This window comes from Ochotona princeps, chromosome 4 (assembly GCF_030435755.1).
Source record: "Ochotona princeps isolate mOchPri1 chromosome 4, mOchPri1.hap1, whole genome shotgun sequence".
Taxonomy (NCBI): Eukaryota; Metazoa; Chordata; class Mammalia; order Lagomorpha; family Ochotonidae; genus Ochotona; species Ochotona princeps.
In genome coordinates this window covers 97,583,819-97,610,605 of record NC_080835.1, presented here as the reverse complement: position 1 = coordinate 97,610,605, position 26,787 = coordinate 97,583,819, and the positions used below count along the sequence as shown (strand labels likewise).

The 26,787-nt window shown below is 43.4% G+C and overlaps 2 protein-coding genes across 4 annotated transcripts; one reads left to right on the top strand and one right to left on the bottom strand.

The window, feature by feature from the left end:
• Positions 1-69: 69 nt before the first annotated feature.
• Positions 70-26,787, top strand: LOC131480240 (tRNA pseudouridine(38/39) synthase). Of its 3 annotated transcripts, none has more exons than XM_058664076.1 (4): positions 70-312; positions 5,497-5,916; positions 6,028-6,593; positions 7,675-8,234. In XM_058664076.1, exons 2-4 carry the CDS (start codon positions 5,542-5,544, stop codon positions 8,177-8,179), a joined length of 1,446 nt encoding a protein of 481 aa, XP_058520059.1. In that variant the 5' UTR covers positions 70-312; positions 5,497-5,541; the 3' UTR covers positions 8,180-8,234. The 3 variants fall into 3 exon arrangements, with proteins under 3 accessions (XP_058520059.1, XP_058520060.1, XP_058520058.1); XM_058664077.1 differs by lacking the exons at positions 70-312; positions 7,675-8,234 and adding exons at positions 1,538-1,668; positions 26,347-26,787; XM_058664075.1 differs by lacking the exon at positions 70-312 and adding an exon at positions 1,540-1,668.
• On the bottom strand, positions 2,007-5,048 carry LOC131480241 (centriolar and ciliogenesis-associated protein HYSL1). The gene is made up of 2 exons (XM_058664078.1): positions 4,929-5,048; positions 2,007-3,214 (listed from the first exon to the last, which is right to left on the bottom strand). Exons 1-2 carry the CDS (start codon positions 4,940-4,942, stop codon positions 2,287-2,289), a joined length of 942 nt encoding a protein of 313 aa, XP_058520061.1. The 5' UTR covers positions 4,943-5,048; the 3' UTR covers positions 2,007-2,286.

Here is a 26,787-nt window from a genome sequence, read left to right as displayed (position 1 = left end):
CACGCTGGAGGGGACTCTGGGGGGCGGGCGGGTGAACGGTGATGCTCCCGCCGCGCAGAGACTTTCATCATTTTAGGAAAGCGGCGGTGTGTGGAACGGGGCACCGCTGAAGGATGTAGTTTTCTTTTGTGCATGTAACTTCCTGAAGTCCGGGCGGAAGTCACTGCGCTCGAGCTCTTTGGTTTCTGACAGTTCAGAGGCCCTGGACCGTGGAGTTGAACTCTGTTAAACCTGTTTCTAGACAAAGCTCGAGATCCCCGCACTGGACGGGGAGGTGGGCGGGGGTCGTGAGGTTATCTGCGGAATAGGTGTGTGCGCGGTTGCTTTTCAGCGTGGGCCATCTTGGACATTACCGCCCCTGGTTTCAAAGCGCATCACAATAAAGGCTACTGCGGCCTCTGATTATAATGTTCTCGAGATCAAACTTTGTAAATTTTTACTTTCCCAGATTAAGCTTTTAAAATGCAACAATTTAAGATTGAATGGCGGTGCTCGTTCTACAGACGAGGTGTCACGTGCAGATTCCTTTCGTGGTGAAGTGATTACTGCACTGTCGCATCTGCTGGGAGCTCCTACACTTTATAGTGCACTGGGGTGCAAGTGTGCTGTGGACAGCTTGGCTAGAGGCTGTTACCACATGCTGGCCGCTTAATAATAGGCAGTTAGGGAACTGATTATAGGCCCAGATAAAGAGGGTGAAGAATTTGCATGTAAGACATGCAATTTTAAGTTTTCCAAGAAAACAGGAGTAAAAACGAAAGGTACTTTTAAAGCCACTGAAGACCTAGGTGGCTCTCATCTTGCCCCGTGCTCTTCACTGTGTACACAGCATGTGACTTTACAGTGTATCAATATTTTGACATTTGAAGATATTCAGATGTTTCCTTGCCCCGAACTATCAAACATTTTTCATTTTTTACTTATTTGCATGTGAGTGTATTCTACATATATCTTGTAGTCACAGATTGATTCTCCTGTTAAATGCCTAAGCAATAGAGCTGGCAGAATTAATTATGTAGCTTTAAATATTACAGACAAAATGAATTTTAGCAGGTATTAATGGTTAAGGTCATATATGTTGTTTTTAAAGATTTTCATTACAAAGTCAGATACACAGAGAGGAGAGACAGAGAGGAAGCTCTTCCATCTGATGATTCACTCCCCAAGTGATCACAACGGCTGGTCTGTACAGATCTGGAGCCAGCAGCCAGGAACTTCCTCTGGTTCCCACACGGGTGCAGGCTCCCAAGGCTTTGGGCTGTCCTGGACTGCTTTGCCAGGTCACAGGGAGCTGGATGGGAAGCAGAGCTGCCAGGATTAGAACCGGCGCCCATATGGGATCCCAGCACGTTCAAGGCGAGGACTTTAGCCACTAGGCCACCGTGCCGGGCCCAAGCTCATACATGTTAAAAAAAAGCTTTCAAAAAGCAAACATTCTAAGTCTTAAAATGCTGAAACTGACTTCCCAGATTTTAGATTTTCTTCATTGCATTGTATTAAATACAAATTGCAATATAAGACATGCAGTTGTTATTTTGTTCCCCACCTCTAAACAGGCCAGATTTTGGTATGGAACCTGCATGACTCCAGATGTTAGTTAGCATTTTGAAATTCTACTGCAGAGGAGGAAAAACTTTCAAGTGACAAGCATTTCTAAGAGTCTGGTAAGTCATTGTATTCTGGAAGACAAGTTTGAGGACAAAATACTCAGAAAACTGAAACCAAATGAGTTTGGATTTTTCTATCTACATAGTACTGTTGGGGGATTCACATAGCTACCTGAATTAATACTCCATTAGCAATGGTAATTACCTCTGCTGTTACCTCTTTAGGACTGTGTGTGAAGGGTGGTTTGTGTTTTTCATTCCCATTGGCTGTCATTAATTTGGTGGTGAGAGTACAATGGGGACCAAAAGCAGAATTTTCTTCCAGGTTTGAGATCCTACTTTGGAAAGTTTCTAATAAAAATAGGGTTTAAGCTCATACATTTCCAAAAATCCTTTAATAGATAATGCCCAGCACATATTAAAACACAGAAATACATCAAACAGCAGGAAGGAAGTGTTGCTTACTAATTTGACAGAATAGGAAGGCTGTGCCTGTGTTTTTTCTCTGGAATGATTTCTTTTACAACCTCTGAATTTGAGAGAGGTAATCAGCTCAGAGAGACCAATGATGGGTTAAGTTTGTACTGTAATTTTCTGTGGGTTATTTAAGTCTCTTCCTTCCATTTAAGAGAGATAGTAAGGCAGACTGCCCTGTGAAAGGAGAGACAAGCAAGACAACTCAGGAAGGAGAGAGAGGAAAGGGAAGTTTCCTGGGCATGACCCCATTTGCAAGGTCACAGCGAACACCCCAACGGAGGGCGGATCTTTTCTTCTCAGTTGGTACTAAGTAATTGTTTGGAACATAGATATGCTGAGGTTTGGGCTGGGGTTCTGCTCTACAAAGCATCTGCTCTCGGATGCCCCAGCGTAACTCCTTCCTGTGGTCTTCACCAGGTATTCGCATTGAATCCCAGTCACGTTTGTACTCAAAATACCGGGCTACACGGTCTATCTTGCCTCGATTGCGGCTTAACTGGTCCAGTTTGGGAAGAATGAAGGACTTGGGTCTGCTGGCCACAATCAGGTCTTGTTCATAAGCCGGGGGGCCCATTCCTTCTCTTTGTAGATAGCAAATGAACTGATCTTGAGAGATTCCTTGGTATTCATGTGGTGGATTAAATTTTTGTGAAATATCAACTGGGGATTCCCTGTCTTCTTGGAACTGCAGATTCATCAGCTTCTGTCTTAAGTCACAGAGATACAGATCACTTTCTGTACCGGATTCTGATTCACTGACCATCGACTCATCTGTAACTAACACCTCCCCATCTGGCTTTCTCCGGAGCACTTTTCTTTTCATCACTGGCTTTCTCAGTCTTTGGGAGACTTCTGAGCCTGTTTCTGAAGTGACATGACTTTCTACATGTGGGTACTGCAGTTGCACAGGAAGAGCAGCTGGCTTCCCTGGGGTCACTGAAGCTTTACTGTAGGGATCGTACTGAGCAGACTGGGCTTCTCTCCTGACATCTCCCTCACCCTGTCTTGCACAAATATGGGCTAAAGCTGTAGCAGCTGCTAAATTTCGTTCTTCTGGATCCATATTGGCCCATGTTTGTCCATCAGGTCCCATGAGTTCCTTCATTGCTTCCCCTACAACGTATGGCCATCTGCAGGAGAGAACATCCGTCAGTTTTCTGGTAACAAACAATCAGTTCCCTCAACTGGAGAATGAATAAGGCAACATTTCAGAATTCTAATAAGATAGTGATTAATACAGGGTAGTGCTGGCAGTATGGAGGGGGCATTTACTCATCTCTAAGGACTCAATGTGAGTACTCACTCTCTTCCTCTAATACTTTGCCACCTTTAGTTCCTATGATAGGATCAGTGAGTTCTGGCATAAGCGAAGCTGAATATCTATTCAGGGCACAGTCCTCAACGTACTTAGTACTTAGTCCTTTCTGCTACTGGCTTTGTACTATGTGCTTTACACTGACTTACATAATCCTTAAAATTCTGAGTAACATGAGGCTGTTAAGGGACAGCTTGCCCAAGGTTCGTTAGCAACTACTGAAGCTAGAGTTCTGACTTCAGACTGTGCCCTCATTTGAAAACCGTAAGTCTTTTATCAATCTAAAAAACCACCACAAAAACTATATTGTGCTTACATACATAAATATATGTGTGCCTGCACTTAATTTTAATGCATCTGGAGTTGCCCAGATAAATCTGTTAAATCTGTTCATTGTAGTACCCTGTCACTGAAATAATTTTTATTACTCCAGTCAACCAAATATCCACTGTTATTTTCTTACTGGATCTAACATGCATACCTGTTTTTTTTTTTTAACAGTTGAAAATCAATGTATATTCCTCCAAAACTGGCAAATTTCAGACATTTCAAACATCACTGTATCCCCCCCTTATTATTGCCAGAGTAATTGTCAGAAACAATATTTCATTTTTCCATTCTCCTTTATCCATAGTTCCACCACTCCATCACTCTCTGGAAACAGGTTTGCCCAATCACCCAAAAATTATATCATATTAACTGGATCTGGAAACACAGGGATGAATATAGATAAGCTGAAGATCGACCAAACAGTTGGGTCAGCACTGAGGATGGAGGCTGCTGTCATCCAGGAGCTGACCTACTACTTAGTGTTAGAACACACTGTTCTGGCTACAGGAGCTAAAAATGCAGCATGCATACCTGTTGACCACTATTATCCAGTGTTGATATTTACTCCACATCCATCAAGGCTGTGACAGGCTGAAGCCAGCAGCCTTCAACTGGGTCTCCAACCTAGAGGCAGGAACCCATGTTCTTGGGATATTGTCCTCTGCTTTCCCAGGTGTATTAGTAGGGAGCTGGACTTTTTTCAATTTAGAGATTTCTTTTTATTTGAAATGCAGCAATACAGAGAAAGAGAGATGTCTTTCATCCACTGGTTTTAGTTCCCAACTGGTTGCTGGACCAGGCCAAAGTAGGGAGCCAGGAGCTTCTATGTGGGAACAGCGTCCACTTGAGCCATATTCTGCTTTCCCAGGTATATTAGCAGGGAGCTGGACTGGAAGTGGAGCAGCCAGGACCTGAACCAACCCCCATGTGAGATGCCGGCACTGTAAGCAGCAGCTTTACCTGATACACCACAGCTCTGGCCCACATTTAAACTTTTAATCTACCTGTCATACAGAAACTCAAAAATCAGCCTTCAGAATGGAGGCATATCTTCTGTAACTAAAGGAACTGACATATTATTGAAATACATACCTAGAATTTCAACACTGACATCTATGTGACAAGACATTTGTAAAAAGTACAGAATTCTTACCAGAACAAGTGTTATATTCAGCTTAAAGTGAGTGATGCTTGCTTACCTTTTTTCTGCCATCAAAATTGTTTAAAGTGAGAAAATCTTGTCTCCAGGTTCTACTTCCAGTGTTAAATATAATCATTGATACGTTTTTTTCAATTAGGCTGGCTTCTATTGCACCACCTGTAAGACAAAACTGAGTATTAGAAAACAGTACATGTAAACCACCAAAATAATGGCAAGTAACAAAAGCCTGAGTAGGCTTAAGTAGCCCATAGAGAGAAATCTTGAGATACTACACAAATGAGAATGAAATGCTCTAGGGAGAAAGTATCAATATTAGTCCTCTGTCAGCTATTTAAGAATAGGGAAAAAAAGATCTAAGCAGATTTTTGATTACTTTGAAAATCTCAGCAATGATAGCTGAATGTTTTTCCTTGTGAACTGGCTGGACAGTGGAAAAGAATATCCTGTTGCCAATTGATTTGTGGTAATTAAACTAATGCTTGTATCCGTGGGAAAGCAAAACATTCTGCCTTATTTGGCTTTCAGTCTTATATACAATCTGAGAGTGCTGAAATCAACAGAGGAACAGGCAATAAAACTGACATCCTTTGTTCTCTTTTCAGGAGTGTGGACCTGTATGATTTGTTCAAGTGGAATTGTCATTAATTATCATGGCTGAAAATGGCATAGACAGAAGTCAGACTGAGAAACTCCTAAAAAGAATACAAGAACTGGAACAGGAGGTGCAACGACTTAAAAAGGAACAGATCAATAACAAGGACTCAAATGTTAGAGGACACTCTTCTGGAGCTGGAAAGGCTAAGCGGACGTTTGATTTCAGTGCTCACGGCCGAAGGCATGTAGCCCTAAGAGTAGCTTATCTCGGCTGGGGATACCAAGGCTTTGCTAGTCAGGAAAACACAACCAACACCATTGAAGAGAAACTGTTTGAGGCACTAACCAAGACTCGACTAGTAGAAAGCAGACAGACATCCAACTATCACCGGTGTGGACGAACGGACAAAGGAGTGAGTGCCTTTGGCCAGGTAAGGGCCAGCATATTGTTTCTTAAAGTGATAGAAGAATATTCTAGACATAATATAAAAGAACAGAAATTTGCATTTGCAGAATACACTATTTTTTTTTTAATTCCACAGGTCATTTCTCTTGACCTTCGTTCTCAATTTCCAATGGTCAGAAATTCAGAAGACTGTAATCTGAAAGATGAAACCAGTGATGCTGCTAAGGAGATCCATTATACTCACATCCTCAATCGGGTGCTCCCTCCGGACATCCGTGTCCTGGCCTGGGCCCCTGTAGATCCTGGCTTCAGTGCCAGGTTCAGCTGTCTGGAGCGGACTTATCGCTATTTTTTCCCTCGTGCCGATTTAGATATTGTAACCATGAACTGTGCAGCCCAGAAGTACGTTGGCACGCATGATTTCAGGAATTTGTGTAAAATGGATGTAGCCAATGGAGTTATCAATTTTCGGAGAACTATTCTGTCTGCTCAGGTGAAGTTAGTGGGTCAGAACCTGGGCGAGGAGAGATGGCAAGAACCTTTCCAGTTATGTCAATTTGAAGTGACTGGCCAGGCATTCCTTTACCATCAAGTCCGTTGTATGATGGCTATTCTCTTTCTGATTGGCCAAGGAATGGAGAAACCAGACGTCATTGATGAGCTGCTGAATGTAGAGAAAAATCCCCAGAAACCTCAATATAGGTGGGTGAAAAGGCCAAAGAAAACTCCCCCCCCCCCCAAAGCCTTCTTTCCCATCATTCATGGTTACTTAAATAACTGATTCTTCTTTCAAAAAGCCTTTAATTTGTAGGATATTATGGATGTGTAGAAGGGAGCATTATCTTCTAATTTTTTCTCATTTTTGGAGCCATTAATGAGGAAATAGGTGTTTGGACCAAACTCCTTAGTAACAGGAGATTTACTTCATCTTTTTTTTTTTTTTTTTTTGGTGGTGGTGTTAGTTTCTGAATTTATGTTATGAAGTCTTTTTACAGTTTGCTGAAATTGGTCTATTCAAATTATTCATATTAAAGATTGAGTCTTTCATAGCATTTAGTTGTCATTCTACTATTCTTTTTGTCTGTTAATGCAGAAATAATAGTAAGATTTTCTCTTGAGACTAGGCTGAGCTCAGACAGATGTTAACAATTCATTCCTAAGTTATAAAAATTTAGTCATGAAAATTTTGGATATTCTTAACAAATTTAGAAAAATACCAAGTTGTTTTAAATTTTAAATCAGTTTGAGGGAGCTACCTGAGTAAGCCCAGGTGGTTTGTTACACCACTGACAATTACCTGATACAAGTCAAGTTTATATCAGGTGAACCGTTATTTGTTGCATTTTCTATAACAACAGTACGTGGTTCAAGGTTAAGGACTGTTTTTATTTTTTTAATTAATTCCAAGAATACTTCTAATCTTTTATTTATCTGAAATGCAGAATACATAGATAGAGCTCTTCTATCTGCTGGTTCATTCCCCACAGTGGCCATATCAGAATCAGATCTTCCATATGGTGACAAAGGGCTCAGCACTGGGCAGTCTTCTGCTCCTTTCCCCCATGCATTAGATGAACTACGACTTGAACCCGCAATAAGGTGGTGTCTTCATCTTCTGTGCCAATTCACTGGTCCCCAGATAGTATCTTTTTGTAGCTGTTAGATCCTCACTGTTGACCTCAGTGCTCTCCCCCCACCTCAACTCAGTAACCTTGGGTGTTGGAAGAACTGTTTAGTGACTGGTTTGTGTTCTCATACTGTTTTTTTTTTTTCTTGCCTCTAGTATGGCTGTTGAATTTCCTCTTGTCTTGTATGATTGTAAGTTTGAAAATATCAAGTGGATCTATGACCAGGAGGTTCAACAGTTCAATGTCACCCACCTACAGCAACTATGGGCCAATCATGCTGTCAAAACTCATATGTTATATAGCATGTTACAGGGACTGGACTCTGTTGCAGTATCTTGTGGGACAGGGCCAACTACGGATGGAATGACAGAATGGAGAAATGTTAAGCCCCCTGTCATAAAACACACCAGTGCCTTTATAGAAGGAGTGAAAATGCGCACATATAAGCCCCTCATGGATCGTCCCAAATGCCAAGGATTGGAATCCCGGATCCAGCATTTTGTACGTAGGGGACGCATCGAGGATCCACAATTACTCCACAAGGAAGAAACCAAAGGCAAAAGGGACTGTAATGACACACTAGAGGAAAATGCTATTTTTGAGAATCCAACAAAGAAGATCTGTGTTGATACAGAAATTAAAAGTATTATTTCATCATAGAAAATCCACCAGGATCTAGAAAGCAACAACCAGCCAGTGATGGGAAGACAGAAAAGACATACAAAGGTAGTATTTGCTGCAAGAAGTCCTAAAAATTCATAAGATTTGCCCTTGTGAAATTGAGGGATTCATTTGTGTCTTCCTGGAAACCTCTGCCTTGTACTCAGCTCTTTAGAGCCTGTTCTTACTGGTGTCTAAGGTACAGAAGCTTTTATTACAAAGCCTGTAAATCTACTAGAGGTTGGAAAATTTTCTAGGATGAACCACAGAGTAAATAAATGTTTTTACGCTCTATGAACCACAAATGGTCTCTGTTGCTTATTCTTTGAAACATCCGTTCATGGAAACAGTGTTTTCCATCCATGGTCTAGTAGTTTAAGAACAAGGAGGAGGCCCGGTGAGGTAACCTAGTGGCTAGAGTCCTCACCTTACATCTGCTAGGATCCCATATGGGTGCTGATTCGTGTTCTGGCTGCTCCACTTCCCATCCATCTTCCTGCTTGTGGCCTGGGAAAGTTGTGGAGGACTGCCCAAAGCCTTGGGACCCTGTGCTCCCATGGGAAACCTGGAAGAGGCTCCTAGCTCCTGGCTTTGGATTGCCTCAGCTCTGGCCATTGGGGAATGAACTAGCAGATGGAAGATCTTTCTGTGTTATTTCCTTCTCTGTATATCTGCCATTAAAATAAATAAAATAAAATATAAATCTTTGGGAAAAAAATGAGGAACCAGTTAGGGAAATGGAGCTCTTAGGTGTGTCTGGGGCAGAAGCTGCAGCTTCTTCAGAGATCCCATCACATGCATTCAGGTATTGTAATACAGCACGAAGGGGGAACTGGCTCCAGACTCCACCTGAACCACAAAGTCCTTGCTTAAAACAGATGTAGTTTTCTGTTTTCCTTGAGTGTTTGATGCCAGTTAGTTGAATCTGGATGTGGAACCTGTGGACACAGTCAACTGTACTTCAGTGTGACTTGTGGGTGACATGAGTATAGTAAGCCAAGGGCTACAACTGTAAACCTTCCGTAAAAATCTGATGCTAACTTGAGTGGCCACTGAAGAAAGTACAAAATACATAGAGAATCCTCACAATTCAAACATTGCTCCAGGAATTCTGTAGTTTGAAAGGAGACAAGACTGAAGGCAGGGGGCCTGGTAGGCTCAGATCTGTAGTCGGAGGAATGGAGGCAGAGGTATCTTAATTGTAGATTAAGACATTAAAAGCAGAGGTTCAACAGTAAGGAGCTCTCAGGTTAATTCCTAGTTTCAGATCTACTAGTGGCCAGTGGCACCCAGATATTGAGATAGGAAAATGAAGTGGGGCTTTCTTTATTCTTGAAGCAAACTTGGTAAGGGACCCTCAAAATACTACTTACAAGCATCAACATATATGAATATTCAAGAGTTCAGATCTCTTTTGAATAATACTGTAACAAAAATCAAGTAAATGAACTCAGACCTTTTGTCTCAGTAATAGTTTTCATGATTGCAGTGTTACCCATATAATTATACCATATGCCTATGAAATTATAAGATTTATTCACCAACGGACAAGTTAGTTTTTTTCTTATCTGTTTAAGAATCCAGGGAGAACAGTATTGTTCTGGTGCAAAACATTTCAAAACCCATGCACATAAAAAACCGTCAAAAAGTTAATGCAAATTGCCTATTATGAAAGGCTATACGTGGACTTCAGTCTTATTTTCTAATCAAATTAAACTTATTGTGTGATTCAGTTATTCCATGAACTTTCTTGAATTCCTCTCCCATGGTTTTGGCTACAAGCTGCTACTCAAAAAACATAACTGGCATATGGATTAATTCAAACAGTACTAACATGCAGATAGCAAACTGATAATGCTAAATGCTGAAGGAGGTAAGACTATAAAAATAAGATGTAACAGAAGAGTTCTAACGGCAGGAAGTCAGCATGATAAAAGGGAGGTGACTGTCCAAGTCGTCCGGCCCAGCAGGAAAGGTGCACATACTCCTGTTAAAGATGAATGGTATAAAGTAACCAGATTTTTATTTAGAGTAGCCAGCTGTACTAGTAAGGTCTTCTGAATTTTGAATCATAACTGCTTTTTAGGAGCTGACACTATGTCCTTCATGTTCTTGAGGTATGATTACTACAACCTTAAATTTTGATGTGAAGGCCCCCCCCTTTAGTGTAATTATTAAGCATTGCAGAAAATCCCTAAACAAGCAAACCAAAGTTATTTTTTCAATTTCTTACCTTTTTTCAATGTTTCTTGATTGGCATTAGTATTTAAAGTAAAAAAAAAAACCTAGAAAAGAAGAAAAGAGTTTAATAAATCATTTCTCAATAATTGTATTATTTATGAAAAATTTTATTTTTATTTATTGCAATGCAGGAAGCTGAAACCGGACCCAGCATCAGGACTTGGACCTAAGCACTCTTATCTGGCAAGTGGGCATTTTAAGCAGTGACTTTACCACTGCACCAAACCATCCAGCTTTCATTTCTTTTTGTAGGAATGCAACTTTAGAGCAGTGCCATGTGAGTGGAAAAGCTCTTAAACCAGACGCTAGTTCAGTCTGTAGAGGCAAAGGAGTTACAGGAGACCCTAGATCTTCAGTAAAATCCTTTCAAGGTATTAAGTAGAAATAAGGATTTAGTAACCTCAGTTGTTTTTTATTCTTATGTTCTGTTTTACAATTTGCAGGCATTGGGCTTCCTTCTCCCGCTCCCCCATTAATAACCTCATCTTTGATACGGGGTGGGCACTGTAACACAGTGGGCTAAGCCCCTGCTTCAGCTACCTACAACCCATACCCAAGGACAGGTGAGAGTCCCCAGTCTACTACTGAGGATGATGGTGGCAGTACTTGAGCCCTTGCCACCTACGGGGGGGGCGGTCTGGATGGAGGTCCTGGCGCCTGGCTGCAGCCCCATCCAACCCTGACCACTGGCATTCGGGGAAGGGACCAATGAGCTCAAGATTTCTGCCACTCTTCCTTCCAAATAAACCTAGATGTTTGCAATCAGTAACATAGACTTTAGTCAGGTCAATGGTGCCTGTTAATTCTTTTGCTTTGCTATAAAGGCCTGGCAATCTTTTCAGACATTACATATCAGAATCTTAATACAGAAAAGGCAGCCGACCTACTGAAGAATAACTTATGAAGAAATCAGTTTTTCTGGAGGGCAGTGCAGTATATATCAGATTCTAAACCACATTCCCTTTCAGGATAAGGAGACAAAATGGATAAGAAGGCAAACATGTAGATGAACAGGTGACCACTACTATACTAGGAAATTTTATGACCATAAAGAGATTGGTAACACAAATGCCTCTCCGTAGAGATCAGTTAAATAACATGGGAAAATATAATCAAAAGATGCTTATTTTGGTCCAAAAATTTTGAAAATAGTTTTTTCCATAGTGTGCATTTTCCAAGAACTTTTTCAAGTACTCATACACAGTACAATCCAGTCCTGACAAGAAATGCTATGCATCCATTAAAACGGCAACGAACATTTACAGCTGCCAGAAGTCAGCTGCCAGTGAGCAACTGATTCAACAGGGCATGTGTTCACACTACTTAAATATATTTTACGAGGCTAATCATGTAAACAGCTGTGGTAACCCAAACGTGAGCAGCGTTTTATCCAATGACTATCAGCAGCTGACGAATTACCACTATTTCCTTCTTTCTACCTCGTTACTGCTGCTTGTATTTATTTGTAAAGACACGTACACATACATGATTTAATTCTTGCCCAATTTCTCTCCATGGAATAAAGTCATGGAAGAGGATGGCAGACACTGCACACAGTTTAACCCGGGACGGATGGACGGTCTCTCTCTCACACACACACACACACACACACACACACGCATTCTAAAAGGACCTCTTAATGTTCTTAACTTATTAGAAATTTTTGTTATCCTAAAGCCGAGTACATTTTTTAAACGTGGGCCTACCTAGAGCGCTTCAGTTTTACCCGCTCTTACGCCACCTCACTGGGCGAACCACCTGTCTTGCAAGGATCTGAAAAGGTAATGGGGTGACCAGGCTGGGTCCCCGCGCCGCCCCCTGTGGGCGCGGCTCTGTCCAGGATCGCCCCCCGGGGACCTCTCGTTCCCGGGCTCCGTCCTCGGCCCTGACGGCCCCTCCGCCCGCGGCGGGCAGCACACATTGTGACCTCGAGGGCCGGACAGCCCGGCCGCACTGCCCACTGCAGCGGCGCCGCGCCCGGGGAGACATTCCGGCAAACACACCCGAACGCAAAGGGCCGGTGTGGGGAAAGGGACGGGCTCGGGCTCCCGCAGCAGCGGACGGGCCGCACCCTCACGTCCTCCCGGGCGCCACGGCCTGGGCTCGGCCCACTCACCTCACCGAGCCCCCCAAGACTCGCTGAGCGTTCCGCAGCCGCCGAGGGCGCAGCGCATCCCCACACGCCCAGCCTGCCGTTAACCGTCAGGTCGCCGAGGTTTAAATCCCGAGAGCCAACGGGCACGCTCGGCACCGCCCACCCTCTCTCTGACTGGCCGAGGCCGCGCGTCCTCCACGGCGGCCTGCTGATTGGCGGCTCTCGGCCGCGGCGCGCGGGGTTGGAAGGGCCGGGCCCGCCTCGCAGTGGCGCCCGGCGCGTTTAGGGCTCGGAACGGGGAGAGGGGGACGCGATCTTGTGTTAACGGCGTGGGCGCCGGGAGTTTGAGAAGCTGTTTTAACGTTCCATGGGTCACGTCAGTGTCCCAGGCTGGCCTTGCGTGGCTGCAGGGCGGCGGCCTCGGGAGCCTTTCGAGCTCCGTCCCTGCGACCGCGCCCCATCGGAACCTCACACGCCTGACTGTCCGAGACCCTCGCTGTTTCCCTCCGTGGTTTTTAGGGTTGTGGCAACACCCATAGCTGAGTTTCTGCACGGTTCCTACCTCTTGGCTCCCGTTGCTATAATAGCGCATAACCTGCACCCAGCGTTTTACCGGGGAGCGTTCTCTCGGATCCTTTGCCAGGGACTTACTCTTCCAAGACAGGGATGGGGAGGGGTTATGTGTACCTGCAAAAAGCCTAGTGCTTTGGGGGATGTGGAGGATGAGATCTAGGGAGGCCCGCACAGTTCAGTGGTGGTCTCAGCCATGCAGTGTATCTCAACACCGTGTCCTCCCCAGTCCTCAGCATCGTGTTTTCCACATTACACAGATAATCATGGGCTGGTCCTCAGGTCATTTACATAGTTTGGTAAATTCATATCCACTCTTTTGCCCCCAAACACTATGGCCTGCTTGCTCTTCTCCCTTGATCTCGGGTCCTGCGCACCATCTTTAAGTCACTTGTAATTTGTTGGAGGGAGGAAATGGAGTAGAGGAGAGAGAAAAAAGAAGTAGGTTGTGAAGATCTGAAGGACTTTACCCCTAGGTCTGGAATTAACCCTAATGCTGCGTTAGTGTATGCGTTCTGGGGAACAAACATCGCTTGTGCAGGTCTGGTTGTCGTAACGCCTGCGAGGTTTCTTTGGAGTTGGATCTGCCTGGTCTGCCCAGGGGGAGTAGATGGAATCTTTTTCTCTTGATTGAGTCCTTTAAGGGCACAGGCCCAGTGCCAGCAGTCACGGCCTGCGGCCCTGCTCGTGATTTCAGTCGGGGGACAGCCACACCACCCCCGACAGTGACATCCCGGAAGCTGGCCTAGGTCTGGAGGGGAGTGGATGGGATCTTTCAGCTGTTGCCGTGGACAGTTAGCATCCTCCACACAACCTCCGTTCCTCCTTCCCAGTTAGCTTTTTGTTGTTGTTGTTAAATTAAATTTGGGTCTTTGAGACCCTTTGGTAGACAGTACCTTGAAGGATTTGCCCCTGTCATCTTTCATATCTTCAGTGGAATCTAGTGATTAACTGTTGGGTTTTGGTGGATCATTTATCCCTTTCATTTTTCCTAGATCTTACTTAAAAATCCTCATGGTTTTCTGAAATCCATTGAATTTAGGACGAAACTTTGTCAAAGGCCATATAAAATGAAGTCTATGGAAGAAAATTCTGTTTTTGCAAATCAAATCTTATCTTCCAAAATATTTGTTATGGAAAACTTCAAGCGTCTCTCTTTTTTTTAATTTTAAGTTTTAGTAATTTTCATTGGGAAGGTAGCTTTACAGAAAGCAGGTGAGACAGAGAAAGGTATTCCCCTCTGCTGATTCACTTCCCAAATGGCTGCAACGGCTGGAGCTGAGTGAATCCGAAGCCAGGGGCCAGGGCTCAGGGGCCAGGACTGTCCTCCATGTCTGCCACGCAGGTGCAGGCTCCCAAGGCTTTGGGCCACTCTTTGCTCTTTATCTAAGCCAGAAGTAGGGAGCGGGAAGGGAAGTGAAACAACTGAGACCCGAACTGGTGCCGCTGCTTGCAGGGCCGAGGGTTAGCTATTGAGCCGTCGTGCTGGCCCCAGCTCTCAAGTATGTATTAAAAAGCTGTATAACAGCCTTTGACCTCAATGGACAGGGCCAGCAATGATTAACTTGTGATCATTCTTGTTGCTTCTATATACCACCTACGTACTGCCTCTTTTATTATTTTGAAGTAAGTGTCAGCCATCTGAAATTATTTCAGTATGATTTTAAAAGCTAATCTTTCAAAAGGATATATACATTTGTATATTTAATGTATTTTCTAGATATCAAATATCTAAGGTTCAAATTATTTTTATATGATTTCTAAAAGCTAATCTTTTAAAGGATATTTATGTATACTTATGTATTTAATGTGTTTTCTAGATATCAAATATCTGAGGTTCAATATTTTAGTTTTTTTTTTCCTCTCAGTTTGCTTGTGTGAAACCTGGTCTGTTTAATCCACACATTGTTTTTGGTTATGGCTCTGTTTCTTTTATTCTATAATTTTCAGCTTTGTCTTTTCCCTTATAGTTTGTCTGTTGAAGGAACCAGGTTGTTGATCTTTTAGTTTTCTGTAATCTGGACTTTGCTGATTTTTTAAAAAAAACTTTTATTAATCTAAAAAGAACAGATTTGATAGGTAGAGTTCTATCATGACCATACTCTGTCCCCCTATTTCCTCTGATTATTTCTAAGTGGTGTAATTCAGCATAGTTTCTCCACGGTCTCATAGCAACACACCTGTCTTCCATCTGCTCTCATGATTAGGTGTGGTTGTCTTGTTAACCTATTATCGTGTTTACTTATGAATTCAAATAATGACTTGGAAGTGGTCATATTGTCATGCTTAAGTTAGCCACTCCTTTATAACATTTTTGCTGTCTCATTCCTTTGTTGACATTTCCAGACACCTTCAGTTGTGTTTCTCGCGTATCTAATTATATCTTGTCAGTGTCATTTTCAGTTTTTTTCTCTCTTTAAAGTCTTTCCGGCATGCAAGAGTAGTATCATATAGAGAACAGCAAAAGGAAAATGAGCTACTTCGTTTTGACCCAGCTGCTCTCTTGTCAGCTTTCTTGTTTGTCCTCTCTTGCCTGTTCTAAGTGCTTGTCCACCTCTTCAATCCCTGCATCATGGATTATACCCTCACCCACAGGGCCAAACTGTGCTCTGAAAGACAACCAATGATCACAACAGTCACCGCCAGTCATCCTGCCCAGGCTGCAGCCTCTTTATTATCTAGATGTTTGTTAATTCGGTAAATAGTTATTGGAACACTCTTGTTAGGGAATGTGACATATGTCGTGATTTGATAACAAGACACAGTGCCAGCCTAGTTTGACAGATGTTGACATTGATCCAATGACTACAGAATATTGTAAAATTATAATTGTGTTTGTTGTTAAGGAGAAGCAATATTTAAGTGAAAAAAATCTAATAAAATAGATTTGATTAGCCATAATTGTATGCATTTATGGTTACAGTAGAATACATATTCACAATGTTTGCTGATATAATCAGAATAATAAACATTTCTCCTGTTTGATATACCTTATGGTTGAGCCTTGGCGATCTTCTAGTTGCTCATAAAATCTATGATAGGTTATTATCAACTATGGTGACTTCTTATTTTGTAGCAATCTAACATTTATTTGTTTTTATTCATTATCCAAACTCCCTAATGCCACATTTCCCCTTCCATACTCTAGTCATTATTCTATGTTCAGTGTGAATTTTTTGGCTTCCACATCTGAGGGGGAACATGCAATATTTGTCTTCCTATGATTTCATGTAATATTGAAGGGTAAGAAAGTAAAAGAATGTGGAGGGTAGGTGATGGAACTCTCATTAACTGAACTGGACTGTCCTCATCTTTCTTCTGCCTTTCAACTGTTGTTATTCCCCAAGAACTGATTTTTAAGAATTTCATAGTTTTGTAGAACATAATCATTGATTACATTATTGGTTTTGTAATTATTTCAGATCCACATTTTGAACCCCTACCTCTCCACTAAGTTTCGAAAATCAATTCCCACTGCGAGCTAAGATTTCCACATGGATATGGACACCTTCTCATCTTTCCAAATGTGCCGTAACTTAAATACCATAGCTCTCCCCCTACCACTTCCAGATTTATCTAGTGATTCCTCTATTTCAACTCATGTTATTTCCCAAGGCTCACAAAGACTTAGGAAATTGGTTTTTAAATTCATCCACTGTGTCTAATGGTCATTAAACTCTGTTGGTTGTCCTCAAGTATCTTTTTACTACACATTACTAGGTTAGCCTGAATTATTTCATTTTTTGGGTCTTTTTCAATAACATATTTAATAACATGGGAGGAGTGGCTGTCAAAAGACAAAAGTACAACAAATTTAGCTGGCTTTTATTTGTAATTCTGGAAACAGGCAACTCCACATTTGATAAAATTGCAAGTGCCGAAAGAAGAAGGCTGGCTGTAGAGGCAGCAAAACGTTGAAGAAAGCAGACAGGGAATAATGGGTTGTTTCAAAGCTGATTGCCACACCAGGTTGAGTTCAGGAAACAGTGTGACTCTTTTTTTTTTTCCCAGTTAAAAATGGGCATGATAATTGGGATATTACAACTTGTAGTTTGCTACATACAGACAGCTTTGAAAAGTTCACAGGAAATTTGTGTTATTTCCATTTTCCATGAACTTTTGTAGCCCCTTCATATTTGGGCTTTTGTCCTGTTTCCTGGCACATAATTTTAAATCTTTGGGCACAATCAATGTCTTGAAGACTAGTAAGATGACTGGTGGCTGGCAGCCCCTATGCAGCCTCGTGATCTAGAAAGATCAAAGCATAGTTAGAGATTTGGAACTTTCAGCCTTACTCTCTGTTCTCTAAGAAGGAAGTGGAGTTGATCACCGATCATCAGTTCAATCAGACCATTAAGTCTGACTATTCAATCAGTCATTTCAGTCAGATCTATGAAACGAAGACTGCACAGAAACCCCAAAGGGGAGGATTTGAGAAGTTTTGAGATAACCGAACACATGGAGGTACTCAGAGGGTCGTGTTTCCAGAGAGAGCATGGAAGTTCTGTGCTCCTTCCCATATCCCTTGCTCTTTATATACGATTCACTCATTTATTTATTTATTTGAAAGAGAGAGAAAAATAGAGAGAGAGAGATCTTTCCTAATGGCCTCAACAGTTAGAGCTGGACTGTTCTGAAACCAGGAGTCAGGAGTTTCATCTGCTTCTCGCATGTGACTGCTGGGGTCCAAGCACTTAGGTCATCCTCTGCTGCTTTCCCATGCATATTATCAGGGAGTTGGATTGGAAGTGGAGCAGCTGGGGCTCAAACTGGTGCCCATATGGGATGCCAGCACCACAGGCAGCAGCTTTATCCTTCTATACTACAGCATCATCCCCAGCTGTGGCGAAGCCCAACCAGCCTGCACTTATTCTGGCTCATGCATGTACTGTGGGTGGATACAGTCACTTAGCCCAGCCTGACTCTCCCCTTATCCAGCTCACATGCAGGTCAAAGGAGTTTGTAGCTCTGTTCAGCCTGATGTGCACCCAGTCCCAGCTCTCATGCTCAGCAGCAGTAGCAGTGGTCCACTAAGGGATTCTCCACAGCTCTCTTCAAGGCTCGCCCCACTCCGGGGCCTTACTTGTGGTGCTGGGTGCTGCCACCCAGTCTAGCATGGCCTGTCTCACCTTGGTATTCTCTGACAGGTGTTACAGCCTGGCTCAGCCTGATCTGGCCCTAGTCACAGCTCATGCTGGTGGGTGCTACAGCCTAGCCCAGCCCAACCAGGCCCCAGTCCAGGCACTAATGTGAACTGTTTGGTGTTGTGGCCCAACCAGCCTGTCCTGTACCCTGTCCTGGTTCTCACATCTGCCAGTGGGTGCTATGAACTGGCCCAGCCCCGCCTGCCCCCAGACTTTAGGCACACATATTCCAATGTATAGTGTAACCTTGCCTGGTCTGGGTTGTTCCCAGCCTTAGTTCTTGTGCTCACCAGCAGGGACTGCATTCTGAAAGAGGAGCTCCCTAAGGTCTCTGAGGTCACTTCCCAGCCACAGATGTCACAAACACCAATGGGTTTGGGCCTGGCAGCGTGGCCTAGCAGCTAAAGTCCTCACCTTGAACGCGCCGGGATCCCATATGGGCGTTGGTTCTATTCCCGGTAGCTCCACTTCCCATCCAGCTCCCTGCTTGTGGCCTGGGAAAGCAGTTGAGGATGGCCCAATGTTTTTGGACCCTGCACCCGTGTGGGAGACCTGGAGGAAGTTCCTGGCTCCTGGCTCCAGATCGGCATAGCACTGGCCATTGCGCTCACTTGGGGAGTGAATCATGAGAGTCAGTAACTGAGGTGGCCCAGTCCTGCAACATGTACTCCTGGGTTAAACCACATGTCTGTGTGATTCTCCCTGAGGTTTGGGATTGAGAACAGTAGTTTGGTTGGGGAGTCCTCACCTGGGAGGTTCTCAGACCTGATTCTTGTGTGCACTGGCTGGTATAGCAGCCTAGCCCAGCCTCGCCCCTGCGAATACAATGTTTCTTTCACCTCTTCCACCCAAACGTGAATGTTGGCATTCCTCCAGATTTAGCTATAGATTCTTTTTTATTTTTTAAAGCTAAATTTTCCCTTTGGGGAAATATTGTGGCATTAAGTTGCCTCCTATGATGCCTGCATGTAAATGTAAATATACATTCAGGGTTTGTGTCCTCTCTGTTCTACTTTCTATCCAACACCTTGCTCATGTGTTTGGAAAAGCAGTGGAAAATGCCCCAACTGCTTAGGTCCCTGCAGCAACACAGGAAACCCAGATGGAGGTCCAGGCTCCTGGTTTTGGTCTGGCTCAGCCCTGGTTGTTGACATCATTCAGTGAGCCAGTAGGTGGCAGTCTGTCTCTCTCCCTCTCTCTGTAACTCTGCCTTTCAAGCAAATAATTCTAAAACAATTCTTTCCCTAAAGTATATTTTTATCCTCATGTGTATACTATCAGATGGCATCTAGATTCTAATATTTGACTTTGATGTATTTTTATATTTCAACCCGACTTATCTCTGGAGCTACATAATCAAGTAATTGCTGCCTGGTTTTCAAAAGTAATATTTTATTTAACAACTTATTAAACTCTCTGGTATAATTTAGTCTAAATTGAACTCCAATCTCCCTTTTGTTTGCCACCCCTCCAATATGCCTCAGGCAGGTTTCCCCACGGTCCACTGATTGCATTTACTAGAAGCCTGGGAATCTTGCGTATTAACCTCTCTGTCCATCCTGGTAGATGAAGCACGATGCATACAAACAGTGTTACACGTTGCAGCCTGGACCACAGCACCCACCTCCCAGCAGTGTGTCCCTGTCTCTGCTTTCTCTAATAAGTTCTCCCCACAGCAATGGAAGTACACCATATTCTTTTTTTTTTTCTTACTAAGCTCCAGCGTTTACTGTTCTTTATTCCACCTGCTACCTCCTTGCCAGGCTGTTTGGCCCTTGCTTTCAGCTCTTTCACGTGTATTAATTCCTCTTTCTGTTAATATTGTAATTCCCAGAGAGCTATCCTCTGACTATCCCATAATTACTTTTTTTTCTTCGACAATTTCAGTTTGATTTTTTTATTATACATTTTATGCCTGGCCGCTGGTGGCACTCCAATCGTATCTGGCCACTGCAACACTGCTCAGCCATCTCTGCTGCTTCCCCGTGCCCACTGGTCTCAGGTGTCCCTCTGCCTCAGGCCTGTCCTCTCCTGTTTCCCGGGATTGTGCCCTCTCTGCTTCAGCCTAAGGATTCTCCATCTGGTTAAACCTGTCCTCACCCTATTCCACTATCTTTTCTCTCCTCAAGTAATCCTTTAGTCACTTGCACAAACATGAAATGAGAGTAGGAACCAGGCCTATCGCACCCGTGGTTGTTTCCCCAGTTTCTAGGGTGGTGTCTGGCTTTGAGAGGTGGGATGCATAAATGTTTACTGAACGAATGAAGGCTCTGCTTTGCTGCTGAAACGAACCTGCCAGTGAGCTCACTCTGTGGCAATCACAGTATTGTCCAGCAGATGGCGCCAGAGAAAGCATTTCAGGGATGGATGTGCTGGAGGTTGTCCATCCGGGCGCTGCAGGGTGATTCCTGCACTGGACCCTCAAATGTTACCTTTGTGAAGTAGTGGCGTTAATGCTGAAAAGATCAGTTACCGCGAATGTATGTGAGTTAAGAATGCTGGGCAAACGTTGACTTTTTCTTCCATTCTTGTATTTTTTTAAAAAAAAATTTATTTAGTTTTATTGGAAAGTCAGATACACAGAGAGCAGGAGAGACAGAGAAGGACATATTCCGTCCGAAGATTCACTCCCCAAATTTCCGTGACAACTGGAGCTGAGCCGATCTGAAGTCAGGAGCCAGGAGCTTCTTTCAGGTCTCCCACGTGGGTGCAGAGTCCCAAGGCTTTTGGTCATCCTCGACTGCTTTCTCAGGCCATAAGCAGGGAGCTGGATGGGAAAGGGAGCAAGTGGGATCTGAACCAGCACCCATATGGGATCCTGGCGCGTGCAAGGCGAGGACTTTTTAGCTGCTGAGCTACTGCATCGGACCCTTCTTTTTGTATTATTTAAAATCTACAGCAGTTATGTTATTTTATGTATAAAATTAAGCATAAAATTAAGTACTGAAATAAAGTATAATTCTCAATATGTTTAAAAATAGGAAACAAGGTTTGGTTGGGAACAAGTCATGTTACATAACTAATTTATGAATGTGATATTTAATGATCTCAAGAAATGTATTTTCCAGAACAAATTCTTGAGCATACTCAGACTACAATTTTTATTGTTCTTCCCTTGTTTTTCTGCTTTATCTTCCGTTCCATCTTTATCCTTTCAATGGCTTCTGAATTTTATTTGCCTTATTGGCTGCAGGGCATTTATCTTTACTCAAATATGACCTAGACATTCTAATTCCAGACACCTGGGACAAGAAAAAAAGCCCTCAGGTTATTGTTTTTGAGTAGGTCCACTGATCCAAGTTTGCGGATTTATATACATTTGGGTCCAGGAGCCTCTCTGGGCTGATCAGCTGTGAGTTGAAGGCTATTGCAGTACGGGGCGTGGTGCTTGGAGAACAGGAATCATGAACGGGGCTATACCATGAGAGAAGGTACTGAAGAGAAGCATGGGGCGCTACTGTATTACCAGTTTCCATGGCTTTTTTTTTTTTTTTTACGTCTGTCACCACAGTTTTAAACTTAGATAATCTGCACAATTATTTTTCAAGTGTGATGTAATTTCCAGTTTAAAATACTCAGAAATGCAGTTTCCAAGTCATTGGTATATGATTAAGACTTTGTTCACTTGTTGTTAAGCAGTCACTGATCTCAAAGCTTTTACACTCTCACATGCAATCAAATTGGAGCAATGCCAGAACACCGATTTGAACAGTATGTGGTTGACTTTAAACAGTATGCCAGAACACCGATTTGAACAGTATGTGGTTGACTTTGAACAGTATGCCAGAACACCGATTTGAACAGTGTGTGGTTGACTTTGAACAGTATGCCAGAACACCGATTTGAACAGTATGTGGTTGACTTTGGAGCACGTCGTATTTTGAGTTACAGGTGAGTCTTTGCGAAAGTTATTCTTCTGCTTAATGAACACTTCAACAGGTGTTTGGCTTGGTGTTGGGACTAACAAAGACAATTAAGACACAATCTAAGCAACCAAGATGCTCAGGTTTGCTGTGACTTGAGTATATCCCCAAGGCTCCATGGTGATTGGAGGCTTAGTCCCCAAGGTCAAGTAATTGGGAGGTGGACCTTTAAATCTATAAGGGAATGTCCTCTGAAAGTAACTCTCCCAGGATTTGGTGGTGGTTTTTGTGAGAAGTTTAATTTAAGAGCCCAAGTTAGTCCATTCAATCTCTTTTTGGTCCTTGGCTCACCATGTGATCCTTGTGGCACATTTATTTTCTGCTGTTAACTACCTCTGAATTAAAGCAGTTGCCATGCCCTAGAAGCTCCAAAACTGTGAGCTAAACACGCTGTTCTTCATAAGGAGCTTCTGTCATGTACTTTATCGTAGTAATGCAAAGCGGATTAATTCAGGAGGTTTTAGATCCACAGTTTGCAGTCTTGTCACTCACAGGATACATATGATAAGCACTATTCATATTTGCTTCCATTTCATGTTGTGGGAGTGTGGGGATCACACCCAGCTGCCAGACAGACTCCCCAGCCATTTTTCCCTGTATGGATGCATAGGATTTATTGAGGACAGGACATGCTATTTTTAGGGATGTGACTGGAACGGTTACAAGGGTTAATGGGAGCATTACTAAGAGTGTCCAAATGGTAATGCCCTCCTGAATCATATCGCAGACCCTGGAAGTACTGGGATACAGGAATGTTCATTTTTAAAATCAATTTGCGGGCCCGGTGGCGTGGCCTAGCGGCTAAAGTCCTTGTCTTGAATGCGCCGGGATCCCATATGGGCACCGGTTCTATTCCTGGCAGCTCCATTTTGCATCCAGCTCCCTGCTTGTGGCCTGGGAAAGCAGTCAAGGACGGCCCAAAGCTTTGGGACCCTGCACCCATGGGAGACCTGGAAGAAGTTCCTGGTTCCTGGCTTCGGATCGACATAGCACCAGCCGTTGCCGTCACTTGGGGGGGGGGGTGTGAATCATCGGATGGAAGATCTTCCTCTCTGTCTCTCCTCCTCTCTGTATATCTGACTTTCCAATAAAAATTAAATAAATCTTAAAAAAAATCAATTTGCACATTTAGAGACACTTTGAGAAGCACTGTTAGATTTCCATCTTAGCTGAGAACAGGGTGTGAAGTTTGGCAAAAATCTGGGTAAACTGACTTCAAATGACAGTACATGTGAGTGATTGTGTTAGGTAGCTGTTGGTTACTTTAACTAAAGTAAGAAAGGCTACTTAGCAGGGAAGACTATTTTGTGTGGTTTTTTTTTTTAAAGATTTATTCATTTTATTACAGCCAGATATACACAGAGGAGGAGAGACAGAGAGGAAGATCTTCCGTCCGATGATTCACTCCCCAAGTGAGCCGCAACAGGCCGGTACGCACCGATCTGAAGCCGGGAACCTGGAACCTCTTCCGGGTCTCCCACGCGGGTACAGTGTCCCAATGCATTGGGCCGTCCTCTCCTGCTTTCCCGGGCCACAAGCAGGGAGCTGGATGGGAAGTGGAGCTGCCGGGATTAGAACCGGTGCCCATATGGGATCCCGGGGCTTTCAAGGCGAGGACTTTAGCCGCTAGGCCAAGCCGCCAGGCCCTATTTGTGTTTTTAATGATGTATTTATCTGAAAGGTTGATTAACAGAAAGAGGAGAGGGAAAGAGAGGGAAAAGGCAGAGATCCTTCATCCTCTGGTTCACTCCCCAAATGCCTGCAAGGCCAAGGTCACTGAAAGACAGAAGCCAACAACTTCATTTTGGTTTCCCATGTGGATGCAGAGCACAAGTCTTGGGACCATTACCTGTTGCCTCCAAGGTGTATCAAGAGAGAGCAGGACCAGAAGGGCCATATAGCTAGAAAAGAGTCGTACTTTTACTGCTGCATGCATCTGTTGCTAGTACTAACACCACAGAAGGTTGTGCAGGTATTTGAGAGTAATTGCATTCAGGCTAATGGCTCTCTCTCAGTTCCTCTGAAGTGTCAGTCTCCACTGTCCCATAAAAAGGCACCTCTGAGTCTCCTCTTTCCTTCTCTCAGAAGCAGACTCACTTTGTCCCTAGCAGTGTATATTCTGATATATAAAATTTCATGGGCCATTTCCCCCGAAGTGAATGGCTTAGGCAGACATAGGGTCTATGCCTAAGGAGAAGGTCCTCTAAAGCTTAGGGCAGGACAATAGGGACAGCTGGGTTCTGAAGGTCTTCAACGCTGCTGTGCCACACCAAACAGGTGTGGTTCTCTTCTCGCACTGAGATAGTCTGGGGGCAAAGAGTGTTGGTGTGCCAAGCCTCTCTTTTCAAAGACCATCACCCATCATTGTGGCGTAGATGTCTTTCCTTAACCTTACTGTTTATTCCAGGGGAAAATGTATGCATACACTCTTGTGTATACACAAGGTTACCATTCTCTAAACACTGATTTTCAAGTTTTTAGAGAAAAATCAAGAAGGGAAACTTTAATTTGAATACCATATGATCTGTACCAGTTTCTGCTATGCATAAGGACAGCATTGCTTCTTACTACACATGGTGAAAAGAAGTCCTATTTTGTTCACTCTCTTCCTTACAAAGCGTGTCCACTGGTCTCAGTTATATAGAAAATTGTAGCCAACACTCCTTTGTCAAGCAATAGCGCTTTTGCTGTGTGATAAACCCTTATGGTTTATAAAGATCAGATCTGAAAAAAAGATCAGATCTGGAATAAATTATTAAACTAATTTTTTTCAAAAATGAATATTTCTAACTGTGGTCTTTGAAGGAATAGAGGGAGCAAAATGGTTCTTTACTCTTCAACGGAAAACCAGAAAGTTAGGCATCAGTAGCTGCTGTGACTCCCAGTTTAATGATGATCAAACCATCTTTTCTTAAGCAGAATGTCAGAAAGGGTGGGAACACGTTGTAATGAAGCAAATGGTGGCCCAAAAGTCACCTTCTTTGGCTGTGGTAAAGCAGGAAAGAAACTCATCAACCCACCCTTGTGGTACTGGATTCAGTTGGAAGAAGCACATGATTATGTAGAGAGAACAGAGTTGTCTAGAAAAGAAGATCAGGAAAAGAGCGGTAGGGAAGATGAACTAGAGGTTGTCATCAAATCATGAAATGAAATGAAATGTGGGAGGATGAGCAGAACAGGGGTGGTGTTACCAAATGTCCTCATGCAGGATTTAAGACTTATGTCTCTTGCTGACCAGGCTGTTCTATGACTTGGGTGCCCTTTACCAATTAATTGCAGTGGGGAGAGTTAAACAGTTGCCTTTCTATCCTCCCCCCAAAAGGGACATGTGAGGTTCTTGGCAGAATGTGCCTGGGTGTCAGACCTCGGAAACCAGGCTTGGTCTGGGAATACGTGCCCTTCTAATACTTCCGGATCAGTCTTTATAGGTATTATTGTGAGAAAATTACTTGTGCCTAGGAGCTTGGAATCCAGAAAGGTATTCAGGAATGTGCAGAAAATCTCTGAGCGATGAAGTCTGCAGACGAAGGAAAAGTATAAGAAGAGAACCCCCGCCCCAACCCTCTCAGCAGAGCCCCTTCCTGGGATTCCCACAGTCCTCTGATGTCTTTGTCCTTCTGAACTGCACAGGCCTAACTCACCCTATCTCAGCTGAGTTCCTTGCTGTTCACCTGTCTGGGAGGAGCCAGTCTGTTCTGAATCAGTGCCTCTGGCTTCAGAGGTCATTTGGAAGGAACTGTTCTTGTTCTCCTGCCCATTCCAACCCACAACTCCAATCAAAACTTTGGTGGTGATTATCTTCTCAGGCCACATGACTTCGTTTTCTTCCTATGCCAAGGTGTTATTTGTAGGACCTGATCCGTTGCCTCATCAGGAAGGGAACCTCTATGAGTGGCCTCTGTTGTTTGCCACATTTGAGAATTTCTCTGGTTGCAGTGGCTGTATGGCTCTCAAGAATTTCAGTACCAAGTCTTTGATTATCTTATCCTGTATATCCTTGGGCCTTTGCACAGGGAGCACAGCTGAAGGGACACTTAGTTCATTATTATTTGGGGAAACAATGATTGCTACACAATTTTATTTCATGCAATGAATTTTTCTTTTTCCCGTGTGACATTGCAGTAAATCTATGTGAATTGACAGTCAATACTGTCAGTTTCATGGGTAAGTAATATGAGACTTTTTCCCCCCAAGGCAAGCCAGAACATGCAGGAATCACACCCAGGATGCTGTGACCTCCCAGTTCCTCTTCTCCAGTCTGACATGTCAATGTCCCAGCAGCCTGCAGCTGGAGAGGGAAGTGGAGGACATCAATGGGAACAGCAGACATGGAAAATATCTTGAAAATTGTGATTTGGGGACAGCTTGCAGGAATCTCTCAATCCTGTACTTGTTACTGCCAAATATGGCAGCTTGTGCTATAGTAAGGGTCTAGAGGCAGGAGCCTGCTGGAATATTTCAAGGGTTAAGGGACTGTGGGAGAGGCCTCCTTGGAAGCAGAGGTCCCGGTGACTCAATTGAATCAGAATTTCTGATGAGTTCTGGTGAAGAAGATGGCTGTTGTTTTTTGGGGGGCTTTCCCACAATTAATATTATTGCTTTTTATCAAATTCACTAAATCAAGTTCTTGTGCTG

Bases quoted from the DNA above. Each gene is read 5' to 3' on its own strand.
- LOC131480240 (XM_058664076.1), top strand. From the start codon at position 5,542: ATGGCTGAAAATGGCATAGACAGAAGTCAGACTGAGAAACTCCTAAAA. The intron at 5,917-6,027 runs GTAAGGGCCAGC...TTAATTCCACAG, and splicing joins GAGTGAGTGCCTTTGGCCAG to GTCATTTCTCTTGACCTTCG. The intron at 6,594-7,674 runs GTGGGTGAAAAG...TCTTGCCTCTAG, and splicing joins CCCCAGAAACCTCAATATAG to TATGGCTGTTGAATTTCCTC.